Genomic DNA, 14,665 nt, shown 5'->3' with positions numbered 1-14,665 from the left:
AGACTGGGCAAAGGGATCAAGGCAGTGGTAAATGCATCCTTGGAAGAGGGTGCAATGCCATCAGCCCTCAAGGAGGCAGTGATAAAGCCCATCTTGAAAAAGTCCTCCTTGGATCCCCAAGAGTTGAACAACTTTCGCCCAGTCTCTAATTTACCATTCTTGGGCAAGGTGATTGAACGAGTGGTGGCTAAGCAGTTACAGACACACTTGGAGGAAGCAGATTATTTAGATCCTTTCCAATCGGGCTTCAGGACTGGACACGGAACTGAAACAGCCTTGGTCGCTCTGGTGGATGATATGAGGAGGGCGTTGGACAGGGGAGAATACACATTCCTTGTCCTCCTGGATCTCTCAGCGGCTTTCGATACTGTTGACCACGGTATCCTTTTAAACCGCCTGGAGGGACTGGGAATAGGGGGCACTGTTTTACGGTGGTTCCGTTCCTATCTCTCCAGTAGATATCAACGGGTAGCATTGGGGGATGAGGTTTCAGACCCTTGGCCTCTCAATTGTGGAGTGCCACAGGGTTCTATCCTCTCCCCCATGCTATTCAACATCTATGTGAAACCGCTGGGAGCCATCATCAGGAGTTTTGGGCTGCAGTGTCACCAATATGCGGATGACACTCAGCTCTATCTCTCATTTAAGTCCTCACCAGAGTTGGCTGTGGAGACCTTGTCCAAATGCCTGGAGTCCGTAAGTGGATGGATGGGAGAGAACAGGCTGAAGCTAAATCCCGACAAGACCAAGGTATTGCTCATGGGTGATAAGGGAAGGCTGGGAAACTTAGACTTGGTGCATAATGGGCTAAAATTACCCCTGAAGGACCAGGTCTGCAGCCTGGGGGTCATTTTTGACTCCCAGCTGTCCATGGAGGCTCAGGTTTCAGCAGTGAGCCGGGCAGCTTGGTACCAATTACATCTGGTACAGAGGCTGCGACCCTACCTTCCTGTTCATCTGCTCCCACGAGTGATACATGCCCTGGTCTCCTCTCGTTTAGACTACTGTAACGCGCTCTACATGGGGTTACCCTTGAAAATGGTCTGGAAATTGCAGCTGGTACAGAATGCGGCGGCTCGCTTGATAACGCAGAGCCGTCGCCGGGATCATATTACTCCAGTGTTGATAGATCTACACTGGTTACCAGTTGTTTACCGGGCCCAATTCAAGGTGTTGGTATTGACCTTTAAAACCGTATACGGTTTCGGCCCAGTTTATCTGAAGGAACGCCTCCAGTATCACCAATTATGCCGCCAAACAAGATCGGCCTCACAAGACCTTCTCTCGGTCCCACCAGTGAAAACAGCTAGGCTGCTGCGGACCAGAGAGAGGGCATTTTCGATTGTGGCCCCCACCCTCTGGAACTTGCTTCCTTTTGACCTTCAACATGCCTCCTCCCTGATGGCTTTTCGCCGAGCCTTAAAAACCTGGCTATTCAGGCAGGCCTATGGGATTTCTGGGGCGGATAAGTTTTTATGGTATATTAATTGAAAGATGGTTTTAGATGAATTGATGTTGATGTTGTGAATTGTTGATTGTATATTGTTTTATATTGTATTTTGTATTGTTGTACGTCGCCCAGAGTGTCCGTTAATTTGGACAGATGGGCAACTAACAAATAAAATTTTATTATTTATTATTATTATTTAAAGGATTGAACAAAATAAAATAAAATACAGGTTTACAAATGGATGAGGAACTGACTAGGAAACAGGAAGAATAGAGTAGGAATAAATGGACAGTTCTCCCAATGGAGGGATGTAAAAAGTGAAGTTCCCCAAGGATTGGTATTGGGATCTATGCTTTTTAATTCGTTCATAAACAATCTAGAGTTAGGAGTGCACAGTGAGGTAGCCAAATTTGCTGATATTAAAAAGGGATTGCAAAGAGCTCCAAAAGGACCTCTCCAAGCTGAGTGAATGGACGTTAAAATGACAAATACAATTCAAGGTAAGCAAATGTAAAGTGATGCATGTTGGGACAAAAAAATCTTAATTTCACATATAAGCTCACTGGCTTTGATTCAACAGGAATGAGACCTTGAGGTTGACATGGATAGTTTGATGAAGATGTTGACTCAGTGTGCGGCAGCAGTGAAAAAGACAAATTCCATGCTAGGGATCATTAGGGAAGGAATGGAGTGCTGATATCATAATGCTAGTATATCAGTCTGTGGTGTGACTGCAATACTGTGTACAGTTCAGGTCTCCTCACCTCAGAGATACTATACAGTTGGAAAAGGCTCAGAAAAGGACAACCATAACGACCAAGGGGATGGACTGATTCTCCTATGAAGAAAGGGTTCCAGCATTTGGAGCTTCTTAGTTAGAGAAAAGGCAAGTAAGAGGTGATATGATAGAAGTGTATAAAATTATGTGCAGCACGGAGAAAGTGGATAGAGAATATTCCCCCCCCCTCTCGTAACACTAGAACTCATGGACATCCAATGAAGCTTAAAAGTTGGAAAATTCAGGACAAAAAAAGTACATCTTCACACAGCATATAGTTAAACTATGGAATTCACTCCCACAGGAGGCAGTGATGGCCACCAACTTGGATGGTTTTGAAAGAGGATTACAGAAATTCATGGAGGATAAGTCTGTCAATAGCTACTAGCCCTAATGGCTATGTTCTATTTCCATTGTCGGAGGCAGTATGCTTCTGAATACCAGATACTGGAAACTACAGGAGGGGACGGTGCACTTATGCTCAGGTTTCCCAGAGTCATCTGATTGGCCACTGTGAGAACAGGATGCTGGACTAGATGGACCATTAGCCTGACCCAGCAGGGTTTTCTTATGTTTTTATGCAAAATAGCAAAACACTGATTTTTATTGTTAGTGTCCATCACTTTTCTTTTAAGGGCCAAATGAGCATCTCTCAACTACGTCACTACAATGGAGGAACGATCAGCTTCAGAAGTATTTTAACATATCTTGTGTACACCGCCCTGATATCTTGTGTACACCGCCCTGAGAGCTTGTTGCTATAGGGCGGTTTAGAAATGTAATAAATAAATAAATAAATAAATAAAATTAAAAAAAACTTTTTTTTAAAAAAAATCACAAAATGGTGAAGGCATAGCAAAAAAAGAAGCAAGGGATCAAGTAGTGTCTGTGGCATTAGAACATGCAAGCAAACGTTTTGGGGAATGTGGGTTTAGACCTTGGCCTGTTAGATTCTCCAGAACCTTGTTGCTGGCCAGTATATGGTTGCACTGCAGAAATTCAGGTGACACACCGCATCACCATGGAATCATATCCATGATGAGGGAGAGCAGGAGGAAGAACACAGGGAGCCAGCAAAAGGAAAAAGGCATGAAAACCCTATTAATCTTGCAGGGGAGACTTGGTTCCCCATGATGGCTGGCCAAAGAGTTATTATTTTATTTATTATTTATTTATCAGATTTATATCCCATTTCCAGTAGGAGCCCAGGGAGGCAAACAAAAGCACTAAGCACACTTTAAAGTATCATAAAAACAGACTTTAAAATATATTAAAACAAAACATCTTTAAAAACATTTTTTTAAAAAAAGAGTTGAGGAAGATAATCCTGTGTGGTAGCTCAAAAGAATTTTGTTGACTGTTGCATGAGGCCAGGGAACAAAACCATGGGGGTAGATTTAAAAACAGGAAAGTGACGGTTGAGAAGGAAAGAGATCTGTGACACCACATGGACAGAGAGGAAGCCGGTAGCATCACCGAAAAACATCAACTAGGCATCGATATTCCCCTTCCCTCCAGCTGGGGCAAAGGGACTGAAGACTTACCTTTCCTCATACAGATACCACCCTAACTCTATTTATGTGTGTTATGCATGATCAGTGGGGATGCATGTCTTCATCTTCAGTTGTTTCCATCAAATTCTCTAGAGGTCCAGATTAACACTGCAGTACTCATGCACATTTGCATCTTATTGTGCTTTCGCATTGCACATTAATAGCACATACAGATCCACTCCCTAACTCATTCGTGGGGTGGGTGTTTCCAAATTCCATACTGCAATGCTGAATTTTTATATCATTAACAAACACTTGGATAAGAACTCTCTGGGGTATTACAAAATAAACTGTTCAATCAAGGTTGCACACAATAAATATCTGCTACCCAATTGTTGACAAGAATAGTAACACATTTCCCATTCTATTTAACTAATTTTCATGACAGAGTTATTTTAACCGTAATTATCTATAGACTATGCTCCATTTTTATGTGTAGATGCTCACTAGCAATAATTACTGTGGCTTGCCCCTGAACTTATAAATTCAATGAAATTCTGCTAGAACACATAAAGCTTTCTGCTTAAATCAATTTTCATTACCTAGCAGACAAGAAGTAATTGTTGATTATTTTCCAAAGGTTTTAAACGAAGCTATCAATCGTATTTGTATCCTGCCCTTTCTTCAAGGAGCCCATGACAGCAAGCATATCTTCCCCCCCACTTTATCCTCACAATTACCCTGCGAAGAAAAGGATGAGAGTGTGACTGGCCTAAGGATACCTAGTGATTATACTGTATACATAAAACAACTGTAACATCTTAATAAGCATCTGGGTTGGAACTTTTTAAGAATGTTTTTAATCTTAGAAGATGTTTTCATAGATTTTTTTAAGTAACATTTTTGAAGATGTTTTGTTTTGATGTGTTTCGAAGTTTGTTTTTATGATGTTTTAGTGTTTTCGGTGCTTTTGTTTGCCGCCCTGGGCTCCTGCTGGGAGGAAGGTCGGGATATAAATCAAATAACAACAACAACAACTGTCACCCTTATAAACCAAATCATTTCATCAGGAAGGCTGTTCTGCATGATGGAGGAACTGGGCCTTTAGTGTGGTGGCACCAACCCTTTGGAATACCCTCCTGTTACATATTAAAGAAGTGCTCTCTCTATTGTCTTTCTGATGCCTATTGAAGACCATCCTTTTTTTAACAAACTTTTTAAGTGCAGATCTTTACCCCAATTTGTATCTGTATTGGATTTGAAATTGCTTTCACATATGTAATTGTTTTTAGATATGGAATTGTTTTTAATTGTTGTTTACTGTGATATTTTCTGAGAAGCAATACAGAAATGGAATCAAATAAATAAAATAAACAGTGCCCATTTCCTGCAAGAAATGTTGCGGCAACACGGGTGTTTCCCTCAACAAATATGGAGATTCCAACCCAGGACTCCACTTTCCAGGGCCCACATTCTCATTCATTTTGTATAGTTTTTAATTAGGCCCCTAACTGCCCCAAACAATATTTGTGGAGAAAGCTGATATCTTTAAATTTCAGACAGGACTCTAGACCGCAAACAGCAAAGGAAATAGATTTCCCCTCTTGAATTCCATGGGGGTGAAGTTAATATATAGCAAGAAGTATTTCCTGGACTGGTTCTTGCAAGCAGGTAGGCAGGCCATTTGGTTTCTCCCCAAGAAGTTAAAGCCATTCACTGTGGTTAGTTTTCCCATCTTGGCAAAATAGGCATATGTGGGAAAACACACGTCTTTTAAGGAGAATCTGTGGCACTTCCTTGCACTAGAGCTAGTGTGCTTCAACTTGTTGTGCTCAGCCACCACAAATGAGCAATTGAAGGGAAGAGCTCTGGCTTCTACGTATTTATCATAAAATCTCTGCAGACTGCAGTGGCATTTACGATGCGGCCAGTTTTAATAGGAGATCACAGGCAGGTTGTACAGTGCAGCTCCCTTACCTCAGGCACTTAGAGGCAGCATTACAAAAAGGATGGCACCTCATCATGACACCACCCCCTAGGAGTGCTACTTCTGGCTCCTTTCTTCAGTTTCAATCATATTTCTTTGACCTTACGCTTCATTATCTGTGTGCTGCAGGTTGAGAGTAATTGCTGAATAAATCAGCATCACATTAGAGAACATGAAACTAAGGACACAAATGAGCAGAAACTTCAAGAAAAATTAAAAGCAAGTGGTAGGCTTTCTGAACCGGTAACCGTGACATCGTTATGGAAGGTCTGGTGGTGGAACTGACAAGTTGTGGCTATGTTATAAAATTGGGATATGTAAGGGCAGAACAGCATGTTAAAAGAAACATGGGATTGCTGCTGAACACAACAACACCCAGCAGCACTGTGTTAAGTCCCTCGCCGTCTGGTAATGTGCAGTACAATTTAACTTGCGTCTTGACAGCAGCTGTGTGTAGACATCCCCACTCCACGTCATCGGCTATGGATGTCAGGGGCCAGGGTAACTTTCTTGCATAATGATATCAGAAAACAAGGTAAATTGTAAAATGTGTTAAAAGGGGAGGGAGGACTCAACAATGCATGGCCATTTTGGATGTGTCCTTATGTTTCGTGTAACACACAGCGTCCCATTTTAGCTGTGACTTTTAAGGGACAGGGGTGGCATTTGGAAAAGGAAACAATTACACTGCATGCCCAAATCTCCACCTGGGAAGATCTCTGGATTACAGCCTGAGTAATCTGGATTACTGGATTAAGTAGGAGGAGTAAAGGACAAATGATGCATGTATCAATTCTGGCCATGCCACAAGGAATGGAATGGTTCAGTTTGGCTAGTTTTTTCCCCAATGATTTGAGTTTGCATTAATAAAACGCAGAAAATGCTAGAGAGGACAATGCAAATGATTCAATCACTATGGCAAAAGCAGGTCCCCAATAAGTGCCATAGGTAGGGACATTAACATCACTGTAACTTTATGCCATCAAGATGCCAGCCTGAATGACATTCAGGAGGATGAGCTTGGTAGCCCCACTGAGAATATTTGGATTAAAATAAATGGGGCAAGGAATAAAAGGAACATGGTGGTTGGAGTCTACTACTGACCACTCAATCAAGGAGAAGATGAGGATGAAACTTTTGCAAAGCAAACTGCCAATGTTGTAGTAGTAATGAAGGGCCTCAATTATCCCGATACTGTTGGGAGACACATTCTGCCAAACACGGACCCTCCGAAAAATTCCTGACAACTTTCTCCTACAGAAAATGGAGGAAGGAACTAGAATATCCGCTATCCTTGACTTGATCTCGACCAGTAGAGATGTCTTAGTCGATGAAGTAGCAGTTAAGGGAACTCTGGGGGAAAGTGACCATGTTATACTTGAGTTCTTGATTTTAAAGGAAGCAAAAGCTGGGTGCAGCAGTATGCACATCCTAGACTTCAGGAAAGCTGATTTTAATAAATTCAGAACAATGGTAAGTAAGACAAGGGACCCTGAAGACAAAAGGAGTCCAAGATGGATGGTAGTTTCTAAAAAAGAAAATTCTAAAAGTACAATTGCAAACAATTCCAACAAGGAAAAAAGATGGAAGACAGAAGAAGCAAATGCAGCTTTGTCAAAAGGTTAGAGATGACCTGAAAACAAAAAAAGACACATACATGAAGTGGAAGGAAGGCCGGTCACAAAGGAAGAGTACAGACAGATAGCACTGAATTGCAGGGATACTGTCAGGAAGGCTAAAGCTGAGAATGAGCTGAGGATAGCAAGAGATGCTAAAAGGATCAAAAAAGCTTTCCTCAGGTACATCCATAGTAAAAGACAGAGAAAAGAAATGGTGGTACAGCTACTCTATTAGGATGGCAAAATAACAGATGACAAAGAAAAGGCAGAGCAGGTCTGTAGCCTGGGGGTACTCCTGGATCCACCTTTGTTACTAGAGGCCCAGGTGACCTCAGTGGCTAGGAGTGCCTTTTACCAGCTTCAGCTGGTGAGACAGCTGTGGCCGTTTCTGGACTGGGATAGTCTGAGCACTGTTCTCCATGCACTGGTAACCTCCAGGCTGGATTACTGTAATGCACTGTATGTGGGGCTGCCCTTGAGGTTGGTCCGGAAGCTGCAGCTGGTGCAAAATGCGGCGGCAAAACTGCTCACTGAGGCAGGGTATCGCCAACATGTCACCCTGCTGCTGAAAGAATTGCACTGGCTGCCCATTTGCTACCAGGCCATGTTCAAGGTTCTGGTTTTGGTGTACAAAGCCCTATACAGCTCAGGACCAGGATACCTGAAAGACCATCTTACCCCTTTTATTCCCAGTCGGTCACTGTGCTCTGCAGGTGAGGGCCTCCTGCAGATACCATCTTATCAGGAGGTTCGTTCTGCACAATATAGGAAATGGACCTTTAGTGTGGCAGCACCTACCCTGTGGAATTCCCTCCCTTTGAATATTAGGCAGGCACCATCTCTGCTATCTTTTCAGCACCTTTTGAAGACTTTCCTCTTTCAACAAGCCTTTTAGGTTGAAACCTATCACAGTCTGCGTCTGTGTAAGAATTGCTTAATATGCTTTTTTAATAATGTTTTAAACCCTTTTAAAAAGTTGTTTTTTAAAAAATGTTTTCAACGCTGTTTTGTTTTAATGTATTTTAAGATCTGTTTTTATGTTTTAAAGTGCTTTTGGCGCTTTGTTTGCCGCCCGGGGCTCCTGCAGGGAGGAAGGGTGAGATACAAATTAAATAATAAATAATAATAAATAAGTGTCCAATTCTAACTTTGGCTCAGTCTTCTCCCAAAAGAGGGTCTATGACCCTCCTGGGAAATGTGAAGTTGAAAGGGCAAGATTGCAGTCTGAGATTGATAGAGTTCAAATCTGCATTTTTTGCATCTGCTGATGAACTGCATCCTAAAGTATTAAAGGAAGTGGCTGAAGAACCACTGTCTATTATCTTTGCGAAAGATAATGGATGAAGTGCTAGAAGACTGGAGGAGAACTAATGTTGTCCCTATCTTCAAAAAGGAGGAATCTGGGAACTACAGACCAGTCAGCCTAACATCAATCCCTCGGAAAATTCTGGAGCAGACGATAAAGCGGTCATTCTGTAAGCACCTTGAAAACAATGCAGTGATTACTAGAAGCCAACATGGATTTATCAAGAACAAATCCTGCCAGACTAATCTTTTCTCATTTTTTGATAGAATTACCTCCCTGGTAGACTGTGGAAATGCTGTGAACATAATATATCTTGACTTCAGCAAAGCTTTTGACAATGATATTCTGATTAGCAAGCTAGCTAAATGTGGGCTGGATGGAACAACTTTCAGACGGATCCACAGTTGGCTCAAGAATTATACTCAAAGAGTGCTTCCCAATTATTCCTTCTCAAGGTGGGGGGAGGTAACAAGCAGGCAAGCAGGATTTGCCTGACTCATCAGTTGAATCCCGCACTTATGTTCCCCTTTGCAGGTTCATTATCATAATATGAATTTGGTTTAATAAAGTGGCCCGTTATTTAACCCACAGGGTACCACAGGGCTTGGTCCTGGGCCCAGTGCTCGTCAACATTTTTATCAATGACTTGGATGAGGAGGGGTGAGGAATGCTTATCAAATTTGCAGATGATACAAAATTGGGGAATGCTGATGAATGTTAAAGCAGCACTACAGCTGAACATCAAAAAGACTAAAATAACGACTAAAATAATGTCTCTGTGAGACGGGTGTATTTTATCACCCTATTTGTTTAAACCATATGCAGAACATATCGTACAGAAAGCAGGATTGCACCAAGATGAAGGAGGTGTGAAAATTGGAGGGAGAAATATCAGTAATTTAAGATACGCAGACGATACCATACTACTACCAGAAACCAGTAATGATCTGAAACGAATGCTGAGTTAAAGAGGAAAGCACAAAAGCAGGACTACAGCTAAACATCAAGAAGACTAAAGTAATGATAACAGAAGATTTATGTAATTTTAAAGTTGACAATGAGGACACTGAATTTGTCAAGGATTATCAATACCTTGGCAGAGTCATTAACCAAAATGGAGACAACATTCAAGAAATCAGAAGAAGGCTAGGACTGGGGAGGGCAGCTATGAGAGAACTAGAAAAGGTCCTCAAATGTAAAGATGTATCACTGAACACTAAAGTCAGGATCATTCAGACCATGGTATTTCTGATCTCTGTATGGATGTGAAAGTTGGGCAGTGAAAAAAGCGGATTGGAGAAAAATCAACTCATTCGAAATGTTGTGTTGGAGAACAGCTTTGCGGATACCATGGACTGCGAAAAAGACAAATAATTGGGTGTTAGAACAAATTAAACCAGAGCTATCACTAGAAGCTAAAATGATGAAACTGAGGCTATCATACTTTGGACACATAATGAGAGGACATGATTCACTAGAAAAGACCATAATGTTGGGAAAAACAGAAGGGAGTAGAAAAAGAGGAAGGCCCAACAAGAGATGGATTGATTCCATAAAGGAAGCCACAGACCTGAACTTACAAGATCTGAACAGGGTGGTTCATGACAGATGCTCTTGGAGGTCGCTGATTCATAGGGTTGTCATAAGTCGTAATCGACTTGAAGGCATGTAACAACAACAACAAAACAAAATTGGGAGGGATAGCTTGAGGACAGAAACAAAATGCAAAGTGATCGTAATAGGCTGGAGTATTGAGCTGAAAAAATAACAATGAAATTTAACAGGGATAAGTGCAAAGTTCTACACCTAGGAAAACGAAACCAAGCACACAGTTATAAGATGGGGGATACTTGGCTCAGCAATACTACATGCGAAAAGGATCTTGGAATTGTTGTTGATCACAAACTGAATATGAGGCAACAGTGCAATGTAGCTGCAAAAAAAGGCAAATGCTATTTTAGACTGCATTAACAGAAGTACAGTTTCCAAATTGTGTGAAATACTAGTTTCCCTCTATTTGGCACTGGTTCAGCTTCATCTTGAGTATTGTGTCCAGTTCTGGACACCACATTTTAAGAAGGATGCAGACAAACTGCAACAGGTTTATAGAAGGGCAACAATAATCAAGGGACTGGAAACAAAGCCCTATGAGGAGAAACTGAAAGAACTGGGCATGTTTAGTCTTGAGAAGAGAAGAATGAGGGGAGATATGACAGCACTCTTCAAGGATCTCTTCTCAATCATCCCAGAGCACCAGACATGGAATAATAGGCTCATGTTACAGGAAGCCAGATGTCAGCTGAACATCAGGAAAAAATTCCTAACTGTTAGAGAGGCACGACAATAGAACTGATTACCCAGGGAGGTGGTGGACTCTCCAACACTGGAGGCAGCCACCTGACAGGCATGCCTTAAGCTGGATTTCTGCATTGAGCAGGGGGTTGGACTCAATGGCCTTATAGGCCCCTTCCACTCTACTGTTCTATGATTCTATTATTTACGAGCCAAGACATCTATAACCAAATAATTCATCAGCACCAGGTACATACTCTTTGTGACAACACCTTCCAGGTGAATTATATTTGGATGGTCAAATTGCCCCATTATGCTGGCTTCTCCCAGGAAATCTCGCCTCTGTTTCTCAGTGTAGCCCACTTTCAAGGTTTTAATGGCTACTGGCAACTCCCGCTTTCCAGGCAGTTTCAGTCGCCCGCTACATACTTCACCAAATTCACCTACGAACAAAACCAAACCTGAGTTAGCATTCCATGCTATTGTCTGACCATTCTTGTAGGTAAATCATAATGTATGTTAGTTAAGCCACAGTTTTTTAAGAATAGGACTAGTACAGCCAGTTGTTTGAATGAGCTGCATGTAACAATACCATTATTCTTCCCAGATATATAATAAACCTACATCTCAATTACCTGAGCCTAAATTTTCATGCAGAGAAACTTCGTAAACATGCAGTGTATGCACACCAGAAAGCAGGCACATGCCCTCCAGTTTAGAAAAGCTCATGTCTCCTTCACACTTTATGCGGTTTACTATGGCAAGCTCTGGTGGATCACTGGGGCATCTAGACTGTCACATAAAGTACAGTGGCTCTTATCACCACTGCTGGCTTTCAAGTCTAGCAGAACATTATTTGACGGAAGACTTCAAGCCCCTTTGGCTGCAGCCAGATTGAAAGGGAATGGCACCCAGTTCCTCATATTCTAGACTATAGAAAGTTGTCGAGTTCCTCTCTTGCCGCCTCCCATCTTCTGCATTTTTTATGGGGCCACGGCCATTTCCTAACTTCTTTGCCTTACTTACAAGCAAGATCCTACTTTCAAGAAGGGCTTTAGTCACAAGTATTATTATTCAACATTCTCTTAGAACATTTTTATTTCTGAAATCAAATCAAAATTTGAATTTGTTTCATGACGAACTTTAGATATGTGCAGCATTTGACCAAGAGATAACGGTCCACTAGAAGACATCAACTTGCCTACTTCTAGTCTATAATTATTTACAGAACATTCTTAGTATGCCTCTTAATCTTTGCCTCATGATACCAAACAGACTCTTTATTCTGGTACTATAAAGAGGCATAGTCTATTGGCTAATTTTCCTGTGCAAATCCACTGAAATGAATAGGGATGCATAAGAAATGTTCTTCATCTGAACACCTCCCCCTTTTGAGATTCCATATTCCCTGCTCATATTTGTGGAGCAGTGTCAATGCACTAGTGATCCCCTGCACATCTGTTTGTTTTTTATTATTACCAGATTCCATGAGCAGCTTGTCATAGTTTTCCATTTGTGTCCTTTTTTTCCTCTTGAAAGATCACTACACACTAGCACATATTTATTAAAACACCAACACGCACAAAAATCCTAATGCAATCACACAACTGCATCAAAGTTTTCATCAATGGACATGTGCGTTGATTAAATAGTGCAAAACAGGAATCGTGGTATTACAGCACAAAAGAGAGAAGACATACAGTATTTGTAATCTTACCAGCTCCAATAACTCGTTCAATTGATATACATGAGGCTTCTATTTCTTTGGCAAACTCATGGACAGCTTGATTTGGGTCTTCATAGGTGTGTGGGTCGATATAGGTCTTCACTCCTGGTAATTTGACTGTGCATAAAATTAGAGGTTAAGAAGTTACAAGTACTGATGGATGAGAGTACCAGAACTGGCATGTGAACAACAGTGGTTTAAAAGAAATATATATTACTAAATATGAAAAGGAATATTTGCATATTGCATATCATTGTCAAAAATAGATGTCTACGAGCGATTTAAAAACATTTTGTGTGCACTAGGGCTGCAATATTTAACAAATTACTCACTTAGATTAATTTATTTAAAAACTTGTAATAGACTCAACAGTATCACGATTAATCAGGCAATATTTATTTTTAATAAAGAAGTTATGTTCGGTACAAATAAAGTGCAGATGCCAAGCACCATTTTAAAAGAGACATTCCTCTTTTCTCTCCTTCTCATAGTAGTGAATGTCTCCTCTAAGATGAAGTCTACCATGATATATGTACACATTATCTAAAAACAAATAAAAGTATGTTTTTAGCTTACCCATATGGAAATTTATGCAGTATATTAACAGATTGTTCAGTCTACTAAATCTCATACAATTAATCAATTAATACTATTGAGTTGCAGCCCTAGCTATCAAACTCCACACTATTTTAAATAAATAATAAAGTCCAAAGGCACAAAACCCACAATAGGTATTACTTGCACATTTTTAAAGGATGAAAAAAGTATGAACCTTCTAGATTTTTGAAACTTCAAGGAGGGCTGCACTAGACCCGCTTCTCAAGCTTCAAAGCAGGAAGTGGGCAAAATCAACACCACACATTTTTGAAATCGGTACGAAACTGCTGGAAACCAACTGCTCTTGAAGCTGCTCTTTAACATGGTCTAATGTAATTGGATATACTCTTAGATGAAAAATGGTCATGGCTGCCCTTCCCAATGTATTTGCAACATTGTAAACAGGTTAATTTATTAATTTAGGATATTTAGCACTGGGGATGGGGCAGAACTCCGCCTGCACTGGAATCCACAGCTCTCAGTCGGGGGAAGCATTTCTGGACTGCAGTTCTGCATCTAGGTAAAAAATAATAGGAGGCCTGCACTGCAGGTTTGTCGTATTGATTCCCTGCTCCACTTGCCTTGAAGCATGTGAAGCTGGCGTCTACTGCAGCCTTTTGGACTGTGCTAGATACACAGTCTACATCTGTCCAACTTGGAACTAGCAAAGGGTAAGTATCTATTACTTTCCCTTTGCTGAAATGCTGTGAATTGCAGAAGTGATCTATTTTGCAGTTTCAGCAAAGTGGAATAAAATCAACCCACCCTTTACCAAAAGTCAGAGGTGAGCCCAGTGGTTCTGCCTACCTATATATAGTATACACCTATAAGACTATGTTTTGTACAATATCAAGACAAAAACACTAGAAAGCATTGGCAGTGCAGCTCTCTAGCATAATAAGTTGAACTTTACTCACTGTGGCCATTATGAAAATGCATCTTTTCTTCTTCAGGGTCTTGCTTAGCTTTGCTGTAACCACACCGCCTGTTATTCAACAAGATTTATGGCATGATGTAAGCAAGCTTCTCATCGACACCATTACACAACAAAGTCTCAAATAAGGAAAGTCCCTGCTTGTACCAGCATTTTTCTACTGAATATGAGAGGGAAGTAAGCTTCAGACCCGCATATGTCCTCTCCCGCCCTTCTCCTCTGGTAAAATGTGACTTGATAAAATATTGGGATCATCTGTACTTGGGCTCGCCCCTTTTTAATCCGGCTAAAGAAAACAGATTCAGGGAAATCCTGGTCATGGCAACTTCAGGATTTGGGGATCCTCTGGCAAAGTGCTTTCAACGGGCCTCCTTACAGGGCATCAAGAATTTTCCTTCATGGCTCTGACCTTCTTAAATGTCCCATGCAAAGTGTGAATGAAGGTACTGTTGGGGCAATGTGTGTATCCCCAATATTGCCACA

General features: G+C 41.1%; 1 protein-coding gene across 12 annotated transcripts in view; it reads right to left on the bottom strand.

Annotated features, from left to right (window-relative positions):
- Positions 1-14,665, bottom strand: part of EPHA5 (EPH receptor A5) — a 404,439-nt gene that overhangs the window by 111,353 nt on the left and 278,421 nt on the right. For all 12 annotated transcript variants that reach the window (XM_061590682.1, XM_061590678.1, XM_061590680.1 and 9 more), the window contains 3 exons: positions 14,166-14,233; positions 12,643-12,768; positions 11,183-11,368 (listed from right to left, as the gene is read on the bottom strand). In XM_061590682.1, coding sequence (XP_061446666.1) covers positions 11,183-11,368; positions 12,643-12,768; positions 14,166-14,233 — 380 coding nt within the window. The remainder of the gene's footprint in view (positions 1-11,182; positions 11,369-12,642; positions 12,769-14,165; positions 14,234-14,665) is intronic.

This window comes from Rhineura floridana, chromosome 11 (genome assembly GCF_030035675.1).
Source record: "Rhineura floridana isolate rRhiFlo1 chromosome 11, rRhiFlo1.hap2, whole genome shotgun sequence".
Lineage (NCBI taxonomy): Eukaryota > Metazoa > Chordata > Lepidosauria > Squamata > Rhineuridae > Rhineura > Rhineura floridana.
The sequence above is the reverse complement of the archived record's forward strand: the minus strand, read 5'-3'. Positions and strand labels throughout refer to the sequence as shown.